Here is a 26,768-nt window from a genome sequence, read left to right as displayed (position 1 = left end):
CCCATGCAGAACGTACTTAGTGTCTCATTCTGCCCGCTGGCTACTCAGTAACTTTGTGAGGTCCTGGTTCTTGGGTTTATAGGAGGCTGTAAACAACAGTCTATTCACCTTCTTAATACCATTCATACCTTTCTCTGTATCTATTGTTTTTTTGAGCTGTAGTCATGTATCAAGTAAAATTTTATGCATCTTTCATTAGAAGCTGCACTGTTTCATGTTCTGCTCGATCTTTAAGAGAAGCTAATCAAACCAGCTGTACTTGTTTGAGTTCTTCTGTCTCCTCTTGAGAGAAGCAAACCAGACCAGCACTCCAGGTGCAAACACACAATAGGCAGATGATGTCATGCCTTCTGTTTACTTGCTTATTCTTTCTTGTAATAACTTTTGATGTTAATTTTACCTCTTTGACTGCTGCTCTCTATTGAGGTCCTTGAAACAGTGGTTCCAAGATAATTTCCAAATGGTTGTAACAAACAGGAGCCGTCTTATTTGTATGTTAAAATGTCACGCTTCTTGAAAAAGATTGCTGTGCATCACAGAGGAGGGCTGGTTGGTTGCTTTGTCCTCACTGTGGCACTTGGGTCAGGTGAAGCCCTCTAGAAAGAGGGGAGATGGCTCCTTCTGGGATTGTCTGAGCATACTTGGGGGAATAAGTTCCCAGAATGTAGGGGGATGGGCCACGCAACAGAGTGTGAGTGTGTGAAAGTTCAGCAGGAAAGAACTTATGGTGCAGGAGAATGTGGGATACATCTTGGGTGAGCAAGTGGCAGGTGGACAGCCTGGCTTCAGAACTGGTGGAGAATGAGAGACTTCCTGAGGATCCAGGGGACACTGCAGATATTGACTGGTCCCAGAAAGCTCCTGGGTTAGACTGAACTAACTGCAGAGGAAAGGATTCACAAGCTCTGGAACATAGTGGATGGGACAAATTGCTTATCCCTTGCTTGTCCTCTTTTCAAAAAGACAGATTCACCTGAAGTGATGCAGTTGCTGCTCAAATACCTGTTGGTGATGTTTATAAACCCTACAAGTATTTATTTTCCTAGCGTGTCCATAATAAAGATTTGGGCACTTCCAGCTGAAAGTGCTGGATGGCCACGGGTCCCTGACCAGAGTAATGTTAATTGAATTAGTGGTTGTTGTTTAGTCGTGGGTTTTCGCCCATGATTAGTACTTTTGTCAGCACTGAGTTAAATCTGCCATTTCATTGTCTGGCTTTTTATTAACATGAAATAATTCTGCAGCTGTTTATCACAGCTTTGGTGGGTTTAAGTTAAATAATCTTTCTGTTGCCATTAAATGTTGCAACCTTGCTATTCTTTCTATTAATCTTGAGATTACTTAGAAATACATTGAGCAGACCTGTTTCTTGTGGGACCCTACTTGCTGTCTTTTTCTTTTTTTTAACTTGCTTTTGATTTATTTCTTACGTTTTAACTAGCTGATTCCCAAAAGAGAGTGAGCTTTTCTTTCAAGTTGTTTGGAGAAGCTTGTGCAAAATACTCCTGTGGGAATTCAGATGAATGATCATCGATTGTACTGTCCTTGTCCTTTTCTATGTTTTCATTGTGGGTTTTTAAAATTGTGTAACAGTTTGCTTAAAAAGCTAGTTTTAGGCTTCAAGTTCACCAGGTTAAGTAAAGTGATACTTTATTCCCTGCACGTAGTTGTTCAGTAGCTGTGTTTTAAAGGTGCAGAGCTCTTGGGTTAATGCCACCTAGTCCTGGTGATGTTACCATCTGACTTGCAGGTGTGTTCTATAACTATCTCAGATACTGCAATTTGAGAGAATTATCTAGATATTTTTTTCTTCTGCTCTGTGTAGCAAAGCTTAAAAATATTTATGTCTATAGAGGAAATAAAGGAGATCCTGTATTAAAACTTAGTGAAAAAATCATGCTCATGTAATAATAATTAAAATTCATATCAGGAATCCATGCCTGTCAAAACTAAAGAGACAGACTTAATTAAGTGGAACCTAGGAAGACTTTTCAGCTGTAGTGTAGCTGATGAAGTTATGTTTGTCCTTTGTATTTTTATAACAGAAAGTATGTTACAGGAAAGTCAGAAATACTAAAAAATACTTACTTTTTGGAAACAAGTAGGATAATGTACTTCTCTCAGCATTTCCATGTGTTTCCACTTAGTAACTAAGTGGAAAATGTTAAATGTTTAACTTTGTCAGGAGTGGGCTTAAATAGGCTTACATTTAAAAAAAAATATCAGTAAATCTTGGTAATTTCCTCCCAGTTTCCAGAAGGATTTGCCTGTGATGATTGCTGGCCTTCCATGTTCATTTTTACTGGTCTTGGAGTGCTGAGAGCATTCTAAAAGGTTGGAAAATGCTGTGGACTTCTTGTATGTGTGCCCATATTCAGTAAAGCTCAGGGTAGCCTTTGGAAACTACAGAACTGACTACAGTAATACTCCTAGGCAAAATAACACAAATGTAAAATTCAGATAATAGAGTAAGACAAAAATTCACCCAGAGTTTTAGGGGAAGTAGTAGATGCAGTGTTTTTTGGTAGTGGTTGTTTTGGGTTTTTTTGTTGGTGGCAGTCAAAGAAGCACTGCAAGATGCTGTAAGTTTTGTGATGTGTAGAACTACTACTAGACTTTCAGTCAGTGAATTTCAATCACCTATTATTTTTGCAGACGCCTTTGGACCTTTCCTAGAAAAAGGGGAGGCTATTGTACCAAACTTAATGGCACTTGGATGAAGGCTATAAAAAGACACCCTTTACCTGCCCCCAACAGAATTGTTAAATCCAGGCCACAAATTGAAAATCACTGATAAGTGGAAGGATGAGATGAAGTGAGACCAAAGGGGTGAAACAGTCATTACAAGCCTTGCAGAGGAGAAAAGAGAATTCTGGGGTTCTGCTTGTATAAGGAGTAAGACAAAAAATAGCAATTAGAAACATGCATAGTAAGGCGAAATAATTTTTTAAATTTATGTTGTTAATCATCTATCCCAGATGCAGTGTGCAGTCAGGGGTTGCCTTGTGTGGTGTTCTGCTTCTTGATTGAAGCCTCTGCATACCTTCTAAATATTAAAAAATTCCTGCAGTGTCTTGTTGGCAAATAGCAGGTGTTTGAGTGACAGTTTAATTCTACATGTATCAAATTTAGAAATGTTCTCTGTAAAGCAGTTAATCTTAAGAAATGGCAGCATATCATTACAGAAAACTTGTTTCCTTAAATCATTATGGTTTTTCCTTTCATAACATACTCCAAAGTTCCTCATATTATTTCTGAACTCTGAAGGGCTTTGAGATGTCCACCTGAAAAAGCAGAAGATCTTTCTTGTTTACTGTTGACATAGATGACCTAAATTAAAGTACTAAGACCTGAGATGTAGCAGGCAACAGGGGAAAAGGTATTTTTCATACCTGTGTGTTTGGGCCTCATCTGGATTAAAACCTGAATGTACCAGTGCTTTAGTGCAGTAGTACAAGTACCTAATATATACAGTTAATTCATTTTAATAATAAAATGGAAAGATTGTAATATTTAACTTTTTCAGAAAAATGTAGGAAATATTTCATTTACCTGTTCTTGTACAGAATTACAAGACTAGCGAGCTTTGCCTCCTCAGAGTTGTGTATATTACATTTCTTGCACACAAAAGAGGAGGAGGTGGAGGAAGGGATTGATCTGGATAAACTGAAGAGAGCAAATGTTGCTGTGACAAAATCTGTCCTTCCCCAGCTCACACAGGTGAGCACTGTTAGAGACTAGGTTTTAAGATTAGTTTAAAAAAAGTTGCAACAACTAATTTACTTCCTGTTTAAAAATCCAAGACAAGAAACACCTTCTTGTTCTCCATCTGCTTAGTAGCCTAGGTTGGGGTTTTTTGGTTTTTGTTTTTTTTTTCTTTAACACTACCCAGAACAAGGGTGGTCGCTCTTCCCTGTGTCTGGAAAGCACCTGCCTTTCTTAAAAGTTGTTCACTGTCATAAATGAAAAAAATCCAATCTTCTATATAAAAATGTTATGAACCTGATGTGTTTCTTACGGTGAATAGTAATATGAAATTTGTCCTTTTGTTTTCTTTTTAATGATGCAATTTGCCAGAGCTTGCTGCTGGTGGCAGCCTTCAGTGAAATGGCTTGTTCCTTCAATGTGATCAAGCACACCCAGCTTTCTAAAAGCCTTATTTTTGCAACTCCAAGCAAGAACAGAAGAAAGCTAGCAAATTGGAGGACTAAATTGTGAATTTTATTTTGACACTAAAGGTGATTGTCATAGGACAGCAAGGCACGTGATGAGTTGTAAAGCTCTTTCTCCCTACTGCTTGTTTTGCTGTCTGTAGTTTGTTCCTGCCAAGACCAAGTTATCAGTCCCTCCTCTTTTGCTCAGTAGCTGTCTTGCAATAAAAGTTTTCTAGCATTCTGTGGTATTACAGTGTTAAAGGTGCAGAGGGCAGTGAAAGTGCTATTTATGCATAAAGATTTAAAATATACCTAGATTATTTTGAGTGTAAATCAAAATGTGATCTTGAGGAAGCTGTTTGGTGAACTTGTTGCCCAGGTAAAGCTACCTGTCAACTGTGCTGATGTGATTGAATTAACTGCTTGAAAATAAGCAACTTGGATCTTCTATTTTACATCTATAAAAAACCCGAATTAAAAGTTAAGTGTGAACAACAGTGACTCTTTGATGTAATTTGGAGACAATTGGAAGGTGTTAAAGGTCAGTACCACTAATTGCTTCAGAGCTGATGAAAGCACTTGGGGGAATTAGGGCTTCAAGTCCCTTATAGACTGGTATGAACAGCATGTCTGGCTAGTTGGGAGGCAGAATTGCTTGATGGCCTTCTATCAGCTCCTTCAGCATTACCCTGATCTGTATTGCTGTGAAGATGTCTCATCCCCACAGAGTGAGCAATCCATATAAAACCCAGTTGGGCTGGCAAGCCTGTGGAGCAGTCCAGGCTCCTGCTGCAATGGGGAGATCTCTAGTCTCTAGCTGCTGTGTTTGCTAGATGTAAGCAGGTTGTGGTGTTTCTTGCTGTGTTTTCCACTGTTGAAGAAAACTTGCAGACTGGACAAATGTCATTATAGCAGTTATAATGAGTACATTTAATCCCCCCCCCCCAATATAGGAGCTAGAAACAACTGTAAAAGAAAAGTAGCAGGAGTTATCTTGAGCAGCAAGAATGTGAACCTTGACCCTAACATGTTTATCCTCATGTTCTCATACTCCGATTTAGCTCTTTTTTTTACTTGTTAAGGAAGGAAAGTGAAACTTGAGAAGCTGTGTAACAGGGATTGTTTTCAATATCAACGTGGCTGTGAGCAGCCTCTTGGTATCTCAGACAAATTCTGCCATGGCTACAAATAAAGGCAGGCCGGTGGTAGAGGATAACAGCTTGATGAAGAAATACCCAGTAATGGAAAGCTTATTTTAAGCTGTTCACGGCTGTTAATCTTTATAACATGCTTGTGCAACTCAGGACTTCCCCAGTTTTACAAAATTGGAAATTAAATGTAGGGAGAATAAGGGAATCATGGTAGATGGCAGGAACAATCTTTTTGTGGTATGAGGTTAGGTGAGAGAATGACAGCTAAATAGTTGAATATGGTTAGTATAATGAAAAAATACAAATCCATTTTGAATGATAAATATTTAGTTATGATCCAAAAAGCACTTAGGTCTCCATTCCCTTCCTTGAGTTCATCCAAAGAACTTGCCCATCATCTTCAAGAAAAAGTTGTCACTTTTACCGAATGCTCCTTTTGGTTTGCATTCTTTTGCTTTAGGTAAGTTTTATAAAGGTACTATTTTAGTGTGGAGATCAGATTAAAACAAGACTGAAGCTTAACTTGTAACTTCTTATGTATAGAAAAAGCTATAATATAGCTTTTTCTTTCACATTTCTTGAAACTTACCTTACAGAGCAACTTTCTCTTAATTAATCTGCTATATGCAGCTTGAAGTTTTTAACTTATCCTGCTCCTTAAGAAATACATAAGGATTGTATATGTTAAACAATTTTAACCTAAAGCAGTGATTTTAATGTAATCACTGTAGTCAGGTAAGACTGTTTACTACACTCTAGCTGTGTGATGAATATTGTCTTTATACTTTGTTCTGCTTTTAATAGTTTTTCAGAATTGTCCGGTGTTGCTTGAACAGTTTGTTTGCCATGCCATGTCTGTGAGAGATGGTATGGAGAAAGTGAATGTGAGGCAGTTGTGTTTTATAACTCAGCATGGGTGGGAGGAAGAATGATACGTATTCATAGGCATATTCATAGGCATATTCATAGGATGTATTTGCTGATAATTACCAAGCATGAGATTTCAGGTGTGATGTAAAATTATCTGTGTAGAGATGATGACAGAAGGTTGAGGCAGTTTCCCCTGAAAAAGATCATTCTTGCCTTGCTTTCCAGCGTTCAGGTCCTGTACTTCTGGGAGGGGGCTGTTCTCATTGAAGATTGGCATAGTGGATTGCTTCCTGCATTGATAAGGCACCTCAGTGCTATTTTAGGTGTTCTTTGAGGTGCTGCTTTGCTGTTTCTGAGAGGATCCAAGGTATGAAGAAATCCTGACCAAAGAAGATAATGTATTTCAAGAAAATTGTAAAAGCCTCTTCATTTCCAGAAAGGAGAGGTAGTCATTGGCCAGAAGCTGATGTTGGAAGCTGAGGCTTGGCCTCTGTTTAGCTGCTTGCCTACTGAGTTAATAAAAGCTCCCCTTTCCTTCTCAGCCCTATATTGAGGTAGGAAAACGAAAAATGCATCAGTGTGCCTGGAAACCAAAGCCCCACTTTCTGAACTGATGCAAAGAAGTGGTTGTTTCAAAGTAGTGTAAACAAACACTTTGCAAAATGATAGTTGGGGAATTCTTGACAGTACGTAAAGATGCTTTCAACACTGAAGATGCATTCTTGAAGCAGTGTTAAAGGTTACATTAAAAGTCTGCCCCAAACTTTTATATAATGACAACTTGTGGGGGAAAAAATGGGCATTCTTCATTTGAGAAACTTTTCCCTCTTGCATAGCTTCAGAATGGAAAGCTCTTTCAAAATACAAACTTCTGTACTTCAATTAATGTCAGAATAGGCTCTTTCATCATCGAGATCTAAGGAAAAGCAGTTTGTTGAAATACAGCAGTTAGAAGGATTTTGTTCCTAATAAAAATACTTAGAAAGTCCAATTCCTATCATCCCTTTAGCACTCTGTGTTAGGTAGCTGCTTCTAACACTCCTGTATTTGGCCTTGTTACTTACTGTTGTGTCCCTGAAACTCTCAGCACATTGGAGTTTCATTTTAGTATACTCTAATGTTTTTCTTGACATAAATAACTGTAAATACATGTAAGAAGGTTTATGAAGGGCAGTAGTATCTGCTAATTGACCGTAAATGATTTGGTATATGTTGATATAGCAGACTTAGAAACCTTAGAGAAATGTTTCTCCATACTGCTTTGTGATGTCTCGTAGTGTTCAGTCTGTTGTCTCCTGACTTCTCTGGGTTTTATGGAAAGTATCAGTCAATCATTGCTTGAGATCTGAAGCCCAGTGTCGTCTTCACTTAGGGATGAAGGTCAAATAGTTTAGCAGTTACAGTTAGAGAGGGATAGAAGTAGGAGGACAGGATGGTGACAGAGATTCAGTATCTGTTGACGAAGCAGTTACTGTGTTTCTGTTTTGTCAACTATTACTTGTGCCAGGAAGGTGTATGGGAGGTTAGTGATTATCAGGGAAAGGCAGCAGGAGAAATGACGCAACTGTATGAATATACTATATCGATTTTTTGATCAGAAATGTCAATAACAGATCTCGTTAGAATCTGCTAGAGCTGTACAGCAAGCCTTGCCTTGAGTGGGGACCTAATTAAAAGTGAATACATTTTGAGTCCTCTTAGCAGACTTAATGCTTCTTAGTTGTTTTGTATCTGAAGACCTGAAACTATCCATGAGATGACACCACATCAGTAAGGTATAAGGCCAAAAAAGCAAAAAAAGTGTGTTTTCTTTGGAGAAGAGAGACATTTATCAGCTTTTCTACAGATGTACATTTTAAAGTAAGTGCACTTGGCTAAACTGGTCTTTCAGATCTGAGCACCACAACGCACTCTAAGATACTGCAGAAGCATGGGAAGAAAGCTCAAAGCTGCTGGAGGGATGGCTAGTTGTGCTTACCTCCTCTGTAGGGCTCCCTCCCCTTTGCTGCTGTACACATGTAGGTGGCTTGGATGTAGTAGCTTGTTGGATGTTGAACATGGTCATGATACTCTTATTGGTAGGTTTTTGGGGATACCAAGAGGCCATTGACGGCCTACTATTCTGAGGACTGGCACCTCCTCAACAAGAATGAAGAACTGAATGCAGAAAGCAGTTTACACTTAAAGAACAAAAAGACCAAGCTGAGCTCTGTAAGAAGATTCAGCAATTCTGCAAGAGGAAACCATGCAGACTGCAAGATTATTCAGCATAGATAGGATGTTTCTTCTCCTCCTCTGACCAGCATGTAGTGCCTTAGTTACTGGGGAAGAGGCACGGGTCCTGGAGAGGGCCTCTTCTGTTTCTGTCCTCATTCAGTTATAGCTGCGCACCATCAGCTTTGATAAGGACCAAGCTGCTTGTGGTGGACAGAGTATGCTTCACTTCCTAACCTTTTATTACCTACACGGGTCTGTTCAATGCTACTATTTGCAAAGCTTTTGCACTAGGGAGTAAAACGTGCCTTTCTGCTTCTGCGAGCCCTCCCATTCATGCTGTGTGAAAAGGCCTGAGAGAGCACTGCTTTGTTAGGTTATTCAGAAGTTGCATTAAGCACCCCCACCAGAGCCTAAAACTAGAGATCAGAACTCTGTTTAAAGCTTAATATTGGGAAATGGTTAAAGCTGGCAGTTAGCATCCATTTCTCTGTGCTCTCTTGTCCTGGAAATCTGCAAATTTTTTATTTTTTGCCATCAGATGCCTAAGATGCCCCTGACTCGATTTCCTGGGTTTGTTTTTTTATTGGGGCGTACAATGCCATAAATTGCTAGAGAAAATAGGATACTCTTTCATATTCCTGTGTCTTCCTCCCATTTCTTCTTCTGTACAGTTACCTTGTATTCCTTGACTTTATTAGTGATTGCTAGTGTTTAATATTTTAGTATTTAGAAGTTCCTCAAGTTTAATTAGGTGTCTTGAAGACAGCATAAACAGGAAACAGCACTGAATCTTTGTAAGTCATGTATTGCAAGAAGAAATTGTATTTACCGTTTATTGGGTGCATAATACTCAGCAAGTCTCTAGCTGGTTTTGGTCTTTCTCAGCTCATTTCCTGTTATTCAGGGGAGACATGGAGAAGGCTGAGGTACTCAAGTTTTTTTTCTGCCTCAGTTTGCAATGGTAATCACTCCTCCTGCATCTCTCAAGCCCCTGAACCTCAAGGCAGTCCCTCCCATCACAAGTGAAGATCAGGTTCAAGGTGACCCGAGGAAGCTGAACATACACAAGTTTGTGGGACCTGGTGCAGTTCATCCCTGGGTCTTCAGGGAATTGGCTGATGTAGTTGCCAAGCCACTTTCAATCATACTTGAAAAGTGGTGTCAGTCAGGTGAAGTCCCCAGTGACTAGAAAAAGGGAGACATCACACTCATTTTTAAAAGGGGTAAAAAGGAACTGCCAACCAGTCAGCCTCACCTCCGTGCCTGATAAGATGACCAAATGGATCCTCCTGGAAGACATTGAAACATATGGAAGACAGGGAGGTGATTTGAGACAGCCAACATAACTTCACCAAGGTCAAATTGTGTCTAACTAATCTAGTAGCCTTCTATAATGAAGTGACTGCATCAGTGGACAAGGGAAGAGCTACAGATGTCGTCTACCTAGACTTCTGTAAGGCCTTTGTTATGGTCCCTGACAACATTCTGGCCAGCTAATTGAAGAGATGCAGGTTGTGGATGGACTGTTAGATGGGTAAGAAGTTGACTGGATGGTCATGTCCAGAGAGTTACAGTCAGTGGCTCAGTGTCCAAGTGGAAACCTGTAACAAGCGGTGTCCCTCAGGGGTCCATACTGGGACTGATAATATTTAATATCTTCATCACTGACAGTGGGATTGAGTACACCCTCAGCACGTTTGCAGATGACATTAAGCAGAGTTAATGGAGTTGATTTGCTAAAGGAAAGGGATGTCATTGAGAGGGACCTTTACAGGCTTCAGGAGTGGTCCCATGTGAACATCATGAAGTTCAGCAAGGCCAGGTGCAAGGTCCTGCACCTGGGTTGGGGCAACCCCAGTATCATTACAGAGTGGGGGATGAATGGATTGAGAGCAGAAGTGTAGAGGGGGACTGGGGAGTACTGGCGGATGAAAAATTGGACGGGAGTCAGCAGTGTACTCTGGCAGCCCAGAAAACCAACTATACCCTGGGCTGCATCAAAAGTAGTGTGGCCAGCAGGCTGAGGGAGGTGATACTCCCCCTCTGGTGATGAGACCCCACCTGCAGTACTACATCCAGCTCTGTGGTCCCCATTACAAGACAGACATGGGCCTGTTAGAGCAAGTCCAGAGGAGGCCACAAAGGTGATCAGAGGACTGGAGCATCTCTCCTAGGAAGACAGGCTTCTAGGAGAAGTTGGGGTTCTTCAGCCTGAAGAGAAGGCTCCAGGAAGACCTCATTGTGGCCTTTCGATATATAAAGGGGGCTTTTATGAGCCTCTTATGCCTCTTATGAGAGAGGCTTTTTACCAGGGCCTGTAGTGACAAGACGAGGGGCAGTGGTTTTAAACTGAAAGAGGGCAGGTCTATGTTGTACGTAGGAAATTCTTTACTGTGAGGGTGGTGAGGCACTGGCACAGGCTGCCCAGAGAAGCTGTGGCTGCCCCATCCCTGGAAGCATTCAAAGCTAGGCTGTATGGGGCTTGGAGCAACCTGGTCTAGTGGAAGGTGCCCCTGGAGTTTAGACCAGATGATCTTTAAAAGTCCTTTCCAACCCAAACCATTCTGTGACTATGAATTTGTTAGTGCTAGGAGCTGCTTATTCAGGCTTTGTTGTACTTCTCAGCTGCCACAGGCACTGTAGTTCAGACCCCATACATGCATACTGTTTCTCTTGTGTCTGACTTCTGGCCTTCCAGGACCGTTCATCTGGCTCCTGTAGGTTGTGACTCATTCTGTTGGTTCGTTAGGTGGGGTAAGTGTCTCTGTGGGGTTTTTGTGTATGGTACTTTTCTACTTTCAAGCTTGTGGAGATGTTAGGTGGATTACAAAACCTCACTTGGTTGCCTGGACACTTGCTTTGTCCTAACTGTTGGTTTCAATATGCCCTGAACAATCATTTCCAGATCTTACTTGCTGCAATTTACTGAGTAGCCTGTAAGAGCACTGTAGCTAAAAGAGATTTTTTTGACTGGAGTGAGGGTGAAGAAGAGTCTCATGTTGTTGCATGTGCTTTGGGCAGCATGATGGGAGAGGCCCTACTGCAGGGTGGCATCCCCTTCCCAGCTGTACCCAGTCCCAGCATGCTGGGAATTGCATCAGTGTCTTCCAGAAGCCCAGCTCTGCCAGCGAGGACTGGGAGAGGCTGAAACTCCTCAGCAATTCTTCTCAACCTTTGTTTTAAGAAGGTTGGAAAGAGGATCTGCCTGCTCTGTGCTGAGAGAAGAGCTGTCTTGCTTTCCTAAGGACCAGTTTATCAGTGTCTCCTATAGATTAGACTATAGGTTTTCCTATAGATGTATTAAAAGTTTGGAAAAACTATAGAATTGACAGATTTATAGTGGGTTTAAATTTGAAGAGTGAGATTTACGTGTGTATTCCACATATATGTATGGAATATATATGTATTTGGGTTAACTGTGCACCCAAACATTCTTAATTTAAGACCTTTTATGCCAGCTTTTCACTCAGTGAATTTGTAACTAAGCATAGTTAGTTAAAAATATCTGAAGAACAGTTTGTAATGAACACACTATACAGCCAAACAGCATTACTGTCACAGCAGTGTCATGTAGGTTGAACATTCAGATGTCTGTTCCCAACTCGGAAATTCAGTTTCTTGAGTGCATTTTCAGTAGCTGAATGGACAGATGCAGAAGCTCTTGCTTGTGGCTGTAATGTAATTTAAAAGTTAACCTTTTAAATTTATTTTAATATATTGTTGATTTAAACAGCTCAAATTAGAAAATGCTTTTCTCTCTGCCACCTCTCCCGCTATTTTTTGAGGGGAGAAACTAGTTCTCAAAAGATTGGAATCAACCTAAACTTAAGTGAATGGCAGTTTGGAAGATTGTTAGGAAATGGCAGTGGATAGGCATGGTGGAGATCTGGGTAAGCTTTTGTTTTGGACAGCTTACCTGCACTTTTGCCCTCAGAAACTGAGCTTGGACTGTCACAAATAAACCCTATAGCCTTGATATTCATAGGTAGCTTTACAAGAAACATGATGCTCAAGGTTTGGCTAGAAGTGGCTGATGCCTTATGTTTAAAAGGAACTTGATAAGTATAAAGGGGTCTTCTGGACGTGATGTTTGATCAGGATCTCAGTTCTGTTTCTGCTGGGATTGGGACCATGTACTTCTCCATAATGTGTATGTGAGCTCTGTCTCAACGTGCTGGAAGTCCAAAGCCAGCAAGTATGTGGGGTGTACAGGAAGACTGCAGGAAGACAAAGGTGTAAGGAGACTGTACTTTGGATGGCCTGATAGTTCATAGTTTAAATGTTCCCTTCATTATCTAGTATTGCAACACCACCACATTCAAACAGGGCTTCATCCCATCAGCAGCTCTGTGTCACAAGAGGCAAACATGCAATGGTTTTCTTGATTTCTGCTAAATCTCTGTGATAGAGACATTAAAAGAAAGAATTATGTTGACATGGAAAAAAGCTCTCTGAAATTGAAGTTATCTGTGACAAATTTTGAAGCACTGAGTGGAGCTCTAATTTGTTACCAAATATCTTGTGTAACGGAGCTATTCCAAGAAAAAATAGCCTGAATTTCATAAGGTAATCCTTCTTTTAGAGATCCTTAGACAGTTACATGCGCAAGTGAAGAATCCTTGAACTGAGGTAGGACAGAAAATGCATGTCAATAATTTGATTGGTAAAAATGAAAAATCAGTGTTCCTTTTAATATGTTTCATTTGGTAGTTCCTATAAGCTCTTCAGTTGGTGGTTCAGTATGAAAGCTGCGCTGCAATGTTGTAATTAAAAAATTTGGGTCTTCAGCCTTTTAAATTGCCCTGCTGTGGTAACTAGAAAGCTGTGTCTCGCTTCTTCAGTAAACCTTCCTGGAGGAAAAACTGTTGTTTTCTGTTTGTTTTTTTAAAAGGATAATTTCAAAATTCTGTCTTGGATATAGTTATGTAAGCAGTGGAACCGGCAAAAGATCAGGCGTGGTAACGTTTTTGGTTGCTGGAAAAAGCAAAATGAATGGTTGGAGCAAGTGTTCCTGCTGCTGCGGAAATAGCAATGTGGGTTAGGTTAAAAAAAGCACTGTGATCCTGTTGTATAAAATCACATGCTTATATACAGATAATCTGGGAATGTAGCACACTGACATCTCTCATCCAGTGTACTTCATTTTGTCAAATGTGTTTTAGCTTAATGATATTATTGCAGAGAATGTTTATCTTGCTTGAGCTGTGCTTATTGCCTTTGTCAATGGGCAATAACAGTTACTCTCATTATCTTTCACATTGATGATTGTTTATTTCTTGAAACAGTCTTTGATCCCTAAAGCCTGCAACATGGTGCCATTTCTTTGTGGTCCCTCATTGCACTTGATCTTCTGTGTAACATACAGACCTGGGAGTCGACCATCTCTTCCTGCACAGGGCTCCTTCCTCTTTTCCTTTTTTTAGACCTCTGTATGTGTAGCAGAGCCGTGGGGTTTCAGTGAGGATGAGACAGTGTCTGGGGAAGAACTTAGTTTGAAACACTGTATGGGAGCCAGAAATGAAAGGCAGTACACAGATTCTCAGATAGTTAAATGACTCTAGCTGCTTTTTGAAGTACAAACATCTCCTGATGAGGAAGTGAAGCTATCTTGTACTCTCTGAAGATACTGCAAGTGTTACAGGGGAAGAATGAAGATTACTCCTTATTTGCTCCCTGTAGGGAACAGTAAAAGATGCAACGTTGAGAAATAAAACCAAGAGCAGTAATTTAAATTGTGCCAAACTAATCTGAGCTCTTTCTTTGGCAACAGATACTCTAGATAAAAGAAATTCAGTAAATCTTGTTTCTCTGTGGAGATCATTAAGATACTTAGCACAAAAGCTGGAACAGGATTGTGAAAGGTTGTGGCTTGTTGAGGAATTGTGGTGAATTAGCTGATCCTGAGGTGAGATAGATGTTAAAGGACAAAATTGCAAGAGAAAATCTACTAAGCAAGAGGAAGACCACTGGAAGAGTTTCTTAGGGGTAGTCTGAACACTCTCTTGTCTTGATATAATTGATAGCTATTCTAAAAGCTGAAGTGTATTAGGGAAGCTAACTGGAAAATAATTACTAGAGCTCACATACAGAAAAGTCAAGCTAACAAAGAGGTAAGAAAGCATTAGGGGTAGGAGTAGGGATGAAAATGAGTAATACCAAGTGCAATGCTTTATATTTAGCAAAAACTGAAGGAGAATATTCTTCCTAACCTATATGGCAGTAGTAAAACCTCATCTGAAATGCAGTGTATTATTCTGGGGACACGCTGAAGACTCCTGCAAACTGCAGCAGATACAGAGAGGGGACATAGGATGATCTGAACCACTGTGAGCAGGGTTGGGGGAACGCTGCTCAGGCAGAGGGTCCCTGAGGCACTCTCAGGGAGACTTGGAGGGGACAAAAAATGCAGCTGGGGCAGGGTTTGATCTCTGCTTGTGGAAAGTAACTCACTGTGTGTCTGTGGGACTAGGCTCCAGCTCAGGTTGGTCTTTGTCATTTTTTGTTAAATGCAGTGTCTTTCTTTTAGCACTTCTGCAAATAACTGTTTGAAAATCTTTTGTATTTACTTGGGATTATGTAAAATGTCCACATGAAACTTCCTGTGAGGGAAGGGGATGGCAAGGAGGGTTTCCGTTTGGCAAGTATTTACAAGGACTTGAGATCCAGAACGTGTAGGAAAAGAAGGCTGTTCCTTCTATTTCTGGATTTATAGTAGCGTTTTGGCATTTCTGTTATTGGTAAACACCTGTAAGTCCCAATCCCAAGATGCAGTAAAATGTGCAGACCTACGCTGGTTGAAAGGTGGCTGCGGGGAGATGAAGTACTGTCTGTTTTAGGATGGTCAAGAATAGAATTTAGGCATTATTTTACAGACCAGATTTTAGCTGCCCAGCCGTACACCCTTTAGATAGTATAAATTACTAGTCTCTAAACCATACTTTTTTTCCCCCAGTAAGGTGATAGTTCAGAATTTTGGAGCTTCCTACAAATGCAGTCCTGATACAGATGCTCTGTATGTTCCTGACAGCATGGAGGTTAATGGTCCTGCTGACACCCTGCTCTGGAGTTGCAGGGCTTACAGTTGCAGATCACACACACACACCCCTGCTCCCCCTCAAAAGACCACTTGCAGTTTTATACTTCTATGACGTCTATAAGATTAATAGTATTCTAGGATTTCATAAGGTTTATATTTGTTAGCAGTTCAACTCTAGGTTTGCTGATGTTATTGCGCATAGTGCTCAGTAGTGTTTTTTTAATACTTTCCGATTATGGTCTATATTTATCTCTAGCTGTTATATATACATTGGAGGCATTTCTTCCACTTAAACAAATCGATTGTTGCAATTATGGCTGATGAGCATGACTCTGAAATACAAGTAATGCAAAAAAATCCCAAACCCTTTAATGCAAATTTTTACAGTGCAGTAGCGTGGTTTCCCTGTCTGTGACCAGCCTTGACTCTAATCCAGCAAAGCATTTCTGTGTATGCACATCATCTTTGATTTTCATTTCAAGCTACTTGCAGTTAAAGTTAATTCATGCATATATTGTGTCCATTGTTGATATCGTACAGCTGTAAGCAAAGTAGTACTAGTTTTCTGGTGCAAAAAGTTGTTAATTTTGCTCATAGAATTTAACTGATTTTTACAAGCTGTCCAGCAGCTATGTTAAGGTATTCTGCTCAGAATTATAAAGCAGGAATAAATAGCGAAGATGGAATATTAACTCGTATTCTTTTGCATTATAGCTAGTTGTGTCCCATCAACATGTTCTGGAAGTTTGATTTGAACACAACATCACATGTGGACAAGCTGCTGGATAAAGAAGATGTGACACTTCACGAGCTGATGGATGAAGATGACATCTTACAGGAGTGTAAGGCTCAGAACCGCAAGCTGCTGGACTTCCTTTGCCAGCAGCACTGCATGGAGGAGCTGGTCAACCTCATCACGCATGAGCCCCCTGTGGATATGGATGAGAAGGTCCGCTTCAAGTAGGTATTAGTTTTCTGTCCTATATGAATAAAACTGAATGAGAGACCTTGATGTTGGAAAAACACTGGTGCAAGATGGGTATAACCTTTTCAGTTCTGGGAGAAGAGCTTTTGAGTACTATAAAATATTTCACAGCATTTTGTTAATTGTAGTGAATTTTCAGAAGTTTCTTTGTTTTAATGGTTTAACATTGAGTTTATCAAAAAACCAAATCTCTTGCTGTTTGTTCAAAACTTCGCAAGTAAAATAATTGGTATCTCAAAAGTACCTTTAGTATGTTTTTATCAAAATGGCAAGCAAAGAGCATTCTGCTCCAAGTTAGAAATTTCTGAACTTGAGAGTGGTTTTCAGTAGTCAAGCCCACAAAAGAAAGTGAGCTGTACAGTGAATAAAAGATGTAATATTTTCAATGTGCTGCATATGCAAAACCTGTGGATTTCAGTGATCATATAGTTAGGGAGAGGGCCTAACTCTGTAAAGAGCCTATTTCTTATGGTGGTGAACTCGTCACATGTGTTTGGTTCTCACAGCAGGTTGTGTTTATACATTTTTCATTAAATGTATACTTGAAAATATTTACATTTTGGATTTGGGAAGTTTGTTTTTCTTAAGTTTATGTAAAAACAAGAGGCTTCTCTTTGTATAAATAAATAAATAGAAACAGACAAGTTTGTCACTGTGGGAATGGTTTGGTGCTGGTTATTGCTGCTGTTGCTTGAAATCCACAGAAGAAGTTGATTTATTGTTTAGGTTTATTACTAGGTGAGATAGTGGATCAGCTCTGTTAGGTGACACTTTCATGGTGAGTGAATGCCATGAATTATGTTATATAGAATATTATATGGCTGCATTTGTAAGGCTTCTGCTGCGAAAGGTGAATTACTAGAAGGAACCAGAAGTGTTAGCTTTATCCTCTTGTCCTACAGATGCAAATTTTGTACAGATACTCTTAAACCAGGGATGTGGTGCACAACAGCCTTTCGACTTTTTGCATTTCCTGTATCAGATTCACGTGTTACAGCAGAATAACTGGCTTTTCATGGGCCGGCTGGCTCTGTGCTTCCTGCAGCCCTTTGTTCGTATTGTTTGCACAGCTAATCAGAGATGAACTCAAACCCCGAAGGTCTGATTGAAGAGATGGGTGATGCTTTCCCTTGTGCTAAGAGTTAAAGAGCAGAGGAAATGCTGAACAACATTAAACTTGCAGTCCTTTGCTGGAATCTGGGTGTACGTTGTTCAGGAGAGAGTGAGGAATTCCAGAACCATGCCAGTACTAGTTCATACATTGCCCACGTCACTGCAGAATACCCTACTACTTCAGTTAACCACACTGTATTTTTAAGTCCTGTTCTTTTGAGATTATTTTTTTTTTTTTGGTGGCTGCTATCAGAAGGTGGTTTATGTCTCTGATCCTATGTGCTGAAGGGTGGAAGTGAAAACCTTTTCCTATTGCAAACCAAACAGATTAAGGGAAGGTGGGGACAAACACAGATATCTGAAGAAGAAAACCCTTAATGCAAACCAGAATGAAGAGGGAAGCTCAGTAGGAGAGCGTTTACTCCCAGGCATCCTTGAATTTCTGGGCAGGATTATATGCCTTTTCATCAGCTTTTGAAGGTAGCATATGATTAGGCAGCTTGAGGCCCGGGGTTGATTGAGGACAACACATGGACAAAAGTAGACAGTGGTGGGGAGAGGCCAACCTCCAGTGTTGCTGTCCCCCTATGCTGGCAAGGTAAAAGAAAATCTTGTGTTGGCAAGGCTTTAAGTTAGCAGTCTTGTTCACCAATCTCTTCATCAGATGATGGCATTGTATCTTCTTCCTCTTCCAAGGGCAGCCCATAAGGTGCTTGCTTGAAAAGCCAGTTTAGTGTGGTGGGAAGTGTGGTTCTGCACTATGGACAGATAAGAGAGTCTTTGATGGCAACAAGAACTGCATAGTGACCTGCTTGCCAGGATAAGCAGAGCTGATCCTTATGAAGTTGGTTTTTTTGGAAATACTACCAGTACCATAGATAGACTGGGCAGAGAAGCATTTTCAAAGTGTGGTGAGGTACTGGAGAGGGAAAGAGGGTTTCAGCTTATTAGAAACTGGGGACACTTTTGGAATAAATAAAGGCTAAGCAGGAAGAATGGACTCTGTCTAAATCTAAATGGAATCCAATTTTTGGCTCTTAAGAAAAGATTATGAAAGTTTCTAAACTGGAATGGGGAGAAACTTTATAGGTTCAGAAGGAGGTGCAGCTCAGAATGATGTGTGCTGTGGAAATGGAATCATCAAAATGCTTTATTTTTGAAATGTCACTAGGATGGAAGTTCATAAAGTTCAGAAGGGAAACTGCAAAGAGGAAAACTCAACAGTGAATCCCCATCTGAGCTTAGCGTGTGAAACTAAGCAACCAGATGAAGACCTGTGGCAACCAAAGAAGTGTATAAACTGTTTGAAATGTAATGTCTATTTCTAATGAATTTGTTGACATACTGGGGTGTCTCATAAACCTGTTGAGAACATGCAGTAATGAGAGTACAGCTTGTAGGAAAGGCAGAGTAGATTCTGCTGGTGTAAGAGTGGGCTTTAGGGAATAGAGGGCTGGGTGTCGAGTGAGGTAAGTTAGCTGCAGCGTGGAAGCCTTACGGGCTGGGATACTGTGCCTAAATAGAAAGGGTGGTTATATCTGACAGTGTGAAACTTGGAGACCGTAAAGGCTGCAAGAGCAGAACGTGCTTTAACAATGAGAGGGTTCATTTATCCCCCTGTTGACAGGATATATATCACAGGGAGGCACGGTGCATGAATTTTTAGGAATTGTGAATGCCTTTTGCATGGAGCAATGAGCCAGAAAAAGGAGAAATAAATCTTCATATACCCTTGTGGGCTCTAAGAAATGTAACTGTTGTAAAATCACTTTGTAATAGTAACCATAGTGTACTCAGATTTAATGTCCTCATAGGAACAAAAAAGACGTAAACAGCATTGTCATGGGCTTGGGGTTTGTTTTTCTAACTCTTAGGAGTGGAGCTACATAAATATGAGGAGGCTAGTTAGGAAGTAAATGATACTGTGTAAGGGTAAAAAGCTCGCAGCTGGCCTCGAAACATCTTGGTGGCTCATGGTAAATGCAGAGCTTATATTTCAAAGATGTAAAAAAAAAAAATCCTAATGTAGAAAACTGAGTTGGTTAAAAACAAATAACTCACTGAAGGTAAAAGTGCATCCTCACGAAAAGGAAGCTGTATCCAGATATGGAAAAGGGTATAGTGGTGAGTTAATCCGTGAGACTGCATGAAGGGGTTTTTGGGAAGCAGTTCACTAAAGGCAAAACCACTACTACTCTAAACCTAAAAATAAGGAAGCCTTTCTGAGAATGTGTGGGGCAGATGGGTGATCCAAGTGTAAAGGAACATAGGACCATAGCAGAAAATAAAACTACATTGTCTGTGTGCATGCTCATTTCTGAGACTTCTTGGGAGATTCCCAAGTGGTGTCTTCCTTTACAAGGGAATAGTCTTGAGGAACTGTCTTAAATTGGAGCATCTGTGAAACAGAATCAGTAGAATATTTTTTAGGAGTGGCTGGTATTCACCTTAGTGATTTGAAGGAATAGGGAGTTTCTGACCTGGTCAACCTTTAAACAGTTGTCCAGAAATGGCAAATAGGGCACCAGTTCTTAAGAAGGGCCTCTGGGCCCATAAATCTGGCTTCTGCATTGTGCACATGGAAGAATTTATGGTATAGCATTATGATTCATAGACACCTTTCTAAATGCAGGCACTCAGCCATCACACAGTACTGCTTTTGTTCAGGAGCTGAGTTTGATGGAGTCGGTGAAACACATGGATTATGGTGATATGTGGCATAAGCACAGTCCAAAAAGATAAGGTCCCTTATCAAAGACTGTTGAAAACAAGCTGTCATGGGATAACAGAGAAGGGTTCTGTCATCAATTAGTAACTCCTTAAAGAAAAACACAGATGAGGGAAAAAGGCTAGTTCCAGCTTTCTGGTTTTGCACTGCTGATCCTTGTGCTGTTTGATATATTCATGCATGAAATAAGAGGGGAGAAGAATTCTAAACATCAAAAGTTGATAAGACTACCTTTAACTAATTTTGCATTAACTTAGTTAAAAGGTATAAAAGTTTCATGATATTATATGACCAAGCAGTAATAAAGCAAATGCAGTCAGTGCTGATTGTGCCATGATTAATGGCCCAAATTACGTGTGCACTTTGATGGGCTTCAAATTAGCTTTCACATCTCGGAGAAGGCTTTGGAGTCCTCCTGGGTAGTATGCTGAATATATTCGATAAACGGTGAACGCAAGTGTGTATTCATGACCCAGGGCACAAAGCTCTACATGAAGCAATTCAGTGTATGTACTGGAGAAGTTATTGTTGTCCTGTAGCACTTGTCTTCACCCTTTATGTGCTACCAGAGCAAGAAGTATTTTCCTTGTTAAGAACCAAATGGAACTGTGATGAGTAAAGTAAGGCTTTAAATTGAGAAGGTTGAGGTATGGAATTTCTTCCAAAATAAAAATTCTTACTCAGTGAACTTAAGAAAACCGAACCCATAACAGTTATTAGGGTAAAGGTGGGCACAGAGTGATGCACTTGAAAGCACGATAACTGAAAGGGAGCTCCAGTTGAACTGTGAATTGAAAAGAGCAGAGGGCCAGCACAGCACCCCGCCAGTTAAGCCATGTGTACAGCACTGGGATGGAAGTCACATATGCACAGCTCCTGGGTACAGCTAATGCAAACCCATGGGAAGAACAGGCAAGCGGTCAGTCAGCTGAAGAGCAAGCTGCAGGTCTCCTCACAGAATAGGTGCAAATGTCAAGAATGGCCATGTGGGATCAGATGAAAAGGTCTTCCTTTTCTGGTACCTGGTCCCTGACAACGGTCCTAGCAATGCTTTTATACAGTGGCGTGCTCAAATGTGCTGTACTTGAAATATGAGCAGATCGTCAAGTCACACAATGACACAGTGGTTTTCCTGTCTGTTCCTTTTCTGTGATTTCCAGCGATCCATGTGTTTGTTTTGTCACTCCAAGAACTGAGCTGATATTTCTAAAGACCTACAATGATTCTACAATTTCTTCCCTGATAGGTGGTCACCTGCTTAGGAAACGTTGCCAGGTATATGAAACATGCTGTGTCTGGGAAGGTGGGAGATCAAAGCTCAGAGCACAGGGTCCCGTTTTGAGTTTGGAAGGTGCTGTTAAGATTTGTTCCTGACTTTCTGTTAATGAGGGTCAGAGCAGAAATTTTAAGTAATTTTGACTAAGAACAAAAAAACCCAGATAAATGCTCAATCTGGGCTCTGTTACACACTCCCAGGTCTTACTGCAAAGGTGGTAAAGGTGTGAGAGGCACCCAGTCATTTCCACAGCTCTTTTCTGTGTGGGTTTTTTTTCCTTTGAGATTGAGGCTAGGGAAAAAAAATATCTATGCATTGAAAGATTGTTTCAGCTTCACTGTTCTGCAAAAGTGAAGGTATTCCCTTTGTGTTGTAGGAACAGTGGTATTATTGCAGGAGTGTTTTATATTGATCTAGGAGTTGGCTTGTGTCTGAAGTTACGAAAAGTGGTAGATCTTGCATAATTTTTAAAAGTGGGAAATTTGTTGTGTGTGTGTCTTGTGGAATGGCACAGTTTTTATTTAGAAAGTGAATGTACTGATTAAAGAATGAAAGTGCATTTGCAGCAAGAGTATTCTGTAGTTTTTTTAATGTTACTAATTTAGTTGGCTGCTACTAAAATACATAATAAAGTTTCTTTTTGCTTTTGTGGAAGGAAAAAGAAAACTGGCTCTGCTTACAGAGAGAAAGTGCTCAAACTTTAAAGGACCAGTTTTATTTTTAATCTGTATCACTTGATAATAAATGAAAACTGCTTTAGGAAACACGGATAAGAACCAGCACTCAGTGGGAAGTTTGGTGTTCAGAATTGCTGCTTTGTGCTTAGTACCGCTGAACCACTTGAGCACACCCTGTCAGACTCTTTAAACAATTAGTGGGGTAAGAGTAAGTCATGGTTTAAAAATAAATTCCAGCTGCCTTTTGACTCCAGAATCATATATATCATTGAAACTGTGAAAATAGCGTTAAAGTTAGTGCTGGGTTGAATTTCGCAGCACTAATGAACTGCTGTTTCTAATTACAGTAACCTCTCTGTGATGGTGAGTAGGTCTTTTTTGAAGGAATTCTCTGAAGCCCTTTTTATAGATGGACAGTAGGTAGAAGATGAAATTAAGACCCTAATCTAACAATGAAATGCTGAAATGAGTTGGGTTTTTTTTGTTTGGTTGGTTTTTGGTTTTGTTTTTAAATAAAAATAGCTGGATGAATTTTGATGTGGCGTATGTGCAAGACAGCCTCCCATCCCCTGCTTAATCCCTTCATTGCATGAGTAATGGAGAGACTGAATCAGTGAAATGTTTGCAAGACAGTGGCATGTAGCTGTACCCTACAGCTGGCTTTTAATGTTGAAATTCAACACTAAGAAACTTTGGTCTTCTAGCAAAACTCCTCAAAAAGCATGGTGGGTTTTTTTTTTTTTGTATTGACTTTAGATTATTGCTTTGTATGTGTGCACTTTGATATTCAAGACTTTGTCTAATTATCAATGTAATATTAATTATAAACACATTGGTATCTTTTCTGATCATACCTGTGACCTGGAAGAGTAAGAAACAATGTCAGGGAAAAAAAATTCATTAGCTGTCAAACATAACTTCATATTTTGATTTAAGTGAGCAAAATTCTCTAAAGCAGGCACAGTAATGTTTTCTGAAGAACAAGTTAATTTTATAGAGGATAAGAGATGTTACTGAAAAATTGAAACTCAAAAGGTTGGTTATGAATTGCTCACTTGTATATAGTGTATGCTCATTTGTTAGGAGTTTTGTGTTAGATCTAATGTTCTGTCTCTAAATTCTAGGCCTTGATTTAAAAACAAACAAATTAATTTTTAATTCGACTCCAGTAGTGGAAAGAATAATTTCTCAGAAACATTACAGAAACCTGCTAAAATATGCATTCTTCAAATCAACCTCAAATTTTTGGCTTGATGTTAGTTGTGCAAATGCAGTATTGTTAAAAGATTTAAAGAGATTTTAAGTGTATTGAAACTGATTAAACATCACTTTTAAAAATCAGAACTAGCTACAATTGGAAGGCAGTTGAGATGCATAATTCAGTGTCCAAAAAAACCATGCGATGTGTTCAGGAAACAGTGTTTCCTTAAAATGCGTCATTAATGTAGATGACCCCTGTTCCTCGTGTGTTCATTCCCCGCCCCTCCAGCAGTGGTGATCCTCCTACTGTTTATAACTTTAATAAGGGAAGATTTTCTTGAGAGTTTTCATTTCACCTTTAGTTGCTCTGGTTCTGTCCTTCCAGATATCCAAACACAGCCTGCGAACTGCTGACCTCAGATGTGCCACAGATCAATGACAAGCTAGGAGGGGATGAAACTCTGCTGAATATCCTCTATGACTTCTTGGATCATGAGCCTCCTTTGAACCCTTTGCTTGCCAGTTTCTTCAGTAAGACTATTGGGAATCTCATTGCAAGAAAAACAGAACAGGTAGTGGTTAGATTTGTCCTGATACATAAGCACCAATTAATTTGCTAACATTGTTTGTGTTGTGTGGCAGTATCATTGCTATCCTTGTGATCTCATTGTATTTTTAGAGTTGAAAAATAATTTGCTATACTCTTTATGGTTAGAGTAAAAATGTAGTCTCTGAAAAGTTCTTTGGATTTCTCAGGTGAGGGAGTTGTTGGCTTGTATAGACACCTTTGCATAGTTTTGGTTTCAGATCTACAGTAACTGGGATATTCCTGTGCCATAGCTAAAGCTTTTTTTTTCTGTTCTAAGGCATGTTTGATGCACCCTTTGATCATGGCACAGAATCATCTCGTTGCGTAAACAATGCCTCAGTCTCATGCCTGTAAATGGGGTGCGGGAAACATGAGCTGAGCAGTGTTTTAGGAATACATGCATTCCAATTCAAAATTGATTTTTTAAATGAAGGCTTTCAAGAGAGCCTTAGTGGAATGGAAAATTCTCCAGCTTCACCAGCTTCTTGACACTCCTATTTCTGTGGGCTTGGGTTTCTTTGTGTCATAGAGGAAAGAAAAAAATAGTTTAAAAGATTTGATTTAGTATTGTCTTGAAATGAGAATGTTATTCTCTTCTTTTGCTCTCTGGAGCATTTCTCAACCTCGTAGCCATTTTGCATCAAGATTGGTTGTTTGAGACAAGAAGGTGAAGTACAGGAAGTTCAGTGTGCCTTGCCTGTATGTTGTACTAGCAACTGATGATGACACTTTTATTTTTAGGTGATTGCATTTTTAAGGAAAAAAGACAAATTTATTAGCCTGGTGCTAAAGCATATAGATACATCAGCAATGATGGACCTCCTGCTTCGTCTAATCAGCTGTGTGGAGCCCGCAACTCTACGACAGGAAGTACTGAATGTGAGAATCTACTGCATTTTTTTTCTTTACAGGATTGGGAATAAGGGGGTTTGTTTGTTTGTGTCTTAAAGGAATAGAATTCTTTGTCATTTATTATGAGAGCAGATCCACTCTTCTGAAAAATATTTTTCTTAGTACTAGAGTCTGCACGTTGGTTACTTTGGGTACTTCAGCCTGTTTGTGGCTTGCACAGCAGAAGAAACTTGCTTCAGTCCCTGGCAGTAAGGGATTTTCTACTCATTTTTCCATGTAGCAACCATTATTTACTCTAGCTGTTTTTGCTGTAGAGCTTTGACAAAGGAAATTTGTAATCTTTCCCAGTGTTCAGGATTTTAGACTGATCTTTTGGGACAGTAATTTGTTTTAATTCCTTGCCATGTTCAAGGGTGTATGTGATTGTTGTAGATGATATCTTGTGCCTCCTCCTTCCCATTCCTCTTTAATATGAGGCCTTATAAAATATCTTACTGAGATGCTTAGTTGCTTTACAGGTAGTACAAGTTTTTCTCCCTTCGCAGCCCAGTCTGGGTGAGGCTGTCTCATCCCCTCTTTAATGGGCAGATGTGCAGGACTGGAGGAAAATAAATCCTACTTTTAACTCTCTCTCAGTAAACTGGAAGAGCACTGTGCCATATGGAAAACTGTACTTGAGTCACTGAAGCCCACACCAGCACTTAGATGTTTGGCAAGCTTTGCTGCCTAAGTCTTCTCTGTCCAGAGAATTGACCACACCGTAGCTTAGCAGGTAAATGTTCTTCACAGTAACTCATGATAGATGATTACCCTTGCTCAATTCCTCCTCTCAGCCTTACGGTACATCATGCAGTACACATGATGTTACAGAGAAGGAAAAAAATAAAGGCACAGATCAGTCCTTACAGACTTGTATGGGCATTCATCTGTGAAAGGAAGATTTCAGTTTTTGACAGGAAAGTCAGCAATTCAATTGGTTAGACATCAGATAGTAATACCAAGAAAGGAGGTGGGAAGTAAAAAAAGCCTTCAAGAGATGGACTGACATAGGATGATGGTGATGGGGGATTCACTGCAAGAGAAAGCAGCTTTGCAGAATAGGTCCAACCACATTCCAGCTCATGATGGCCTCATGCCCTGAGGGGTGAGGGCAGGGATTGCTCCCCTTTGTTCAGCACTGGCAAGACCTGTCAGGGTCATAGAATTGTTTGGCTTCGAAGCAACCTTAAAGATCATCTATTTCCAGCCCCCCTGCCAGGGGCAGGGACACCTTCCACTAGACCAGGTTGCTCACAGCCCAGTCCAGCCTGGCCTGGAACACTTCCAGGGATGGGGCAGCCACAGCTTCTCTGGGCAGCTTGTGCCAGTGCCTCACCACCCTCACAGTAAAGAATTTCTTCCTTAGATCTAATCTAAACCTGCCCTCTTTCAGCTTAAAGCCATTCCCCCTTGTCCTATCACTACAGGCCCCTGTAAAAAGTCCCTCTGCAGCTTTCCTGTCAGCCCCTTTAGGTACTGGAAGGCCGCTCTAAGGTCTCCCCAGAGCCTTCTCTCCTCCAGGCTGAACAGCCGCACTTCTCTCAGCCTGTCTGCCCAGGAGAGATGCTCCAGTCCCCTGGTCAGTCTCTGTGGCCTCCTGTAGGCTCACTCCAGCAGGTCCATGTCCTTACGTTGGAGGCCCTGGACCTGGACGTAGTATTGTAGGTGGGGTCTCACCAGAGTAAAAGGGGTGAATTGCATCCCTCGAACTGCTAGTCATGCTTCTTTTGGTTTACCCCAGACTACAGTTGACTTCGTGGGCTGCAGAGACACATCGCTGGGTCATGTTAAGCTTCTTGTCAAGCAGCACCCCCATGTCTTTCTCCTCAGGGCTGCTTTCAATCCATTCTCCACCCAGCCTGTGTTTGTGCTTGGGATTGC

General features: G+C 40.4%; 1 protein-coding gene across 3 annotated transcripts in view; it reads left to right on the top strand.

Moving 5' to 3' along the window:
- The window catches only part of PPP6R2 (protein phosphatase 6 regulatory subunit 2), a 120,911-nt gene that overhangs the window by 31,614 nt on the left and 62,529 nt on the right, over positions 1 to 26,768 (top strand). For all 3 annotated transcript variants that reach the window (XR_005104398.1, XM_037388700.1, XM_037388701.1), the window contains 3 exons: positions 16,143 to 16,388; positions 23,793 to 23,979; positions 24,738 to 24,875. Coding sequence is in view for 2 of the 3 variants with exons in the window: in XM_037388700.1 (XP_037244597.1) it covers positions 16,162 to 16,388; positions 23,793 to 23,979; positions 24,738 to 24,875 (552 nt within the window). In the remaining variant the exon portion in view is untranslated. The remainder of the gene's footprint in view (positions 1 to 16,142; positions 16,389 to 23,792; positions 23,980 to 24,737; positions 24,876 to 26,768) is intronic.

Source organism: Falco rusticolus, chromosome 5 (assembly GCF_015220075.1).
Source record: "Falco rusticolus isolate bFalRus1 chromosome 5, bFalRus1.pri, whole genome shotgun sequence".
Classification (NCBI taxonomy): Eukaryota; Metazoa; Chordata; class Aves; order Falconiformes; family Falconidae; genus Falco; species Falco rusticolus.
This window is presented reverse-complemented; position numbering and strand designations above follow the sequence as displayed.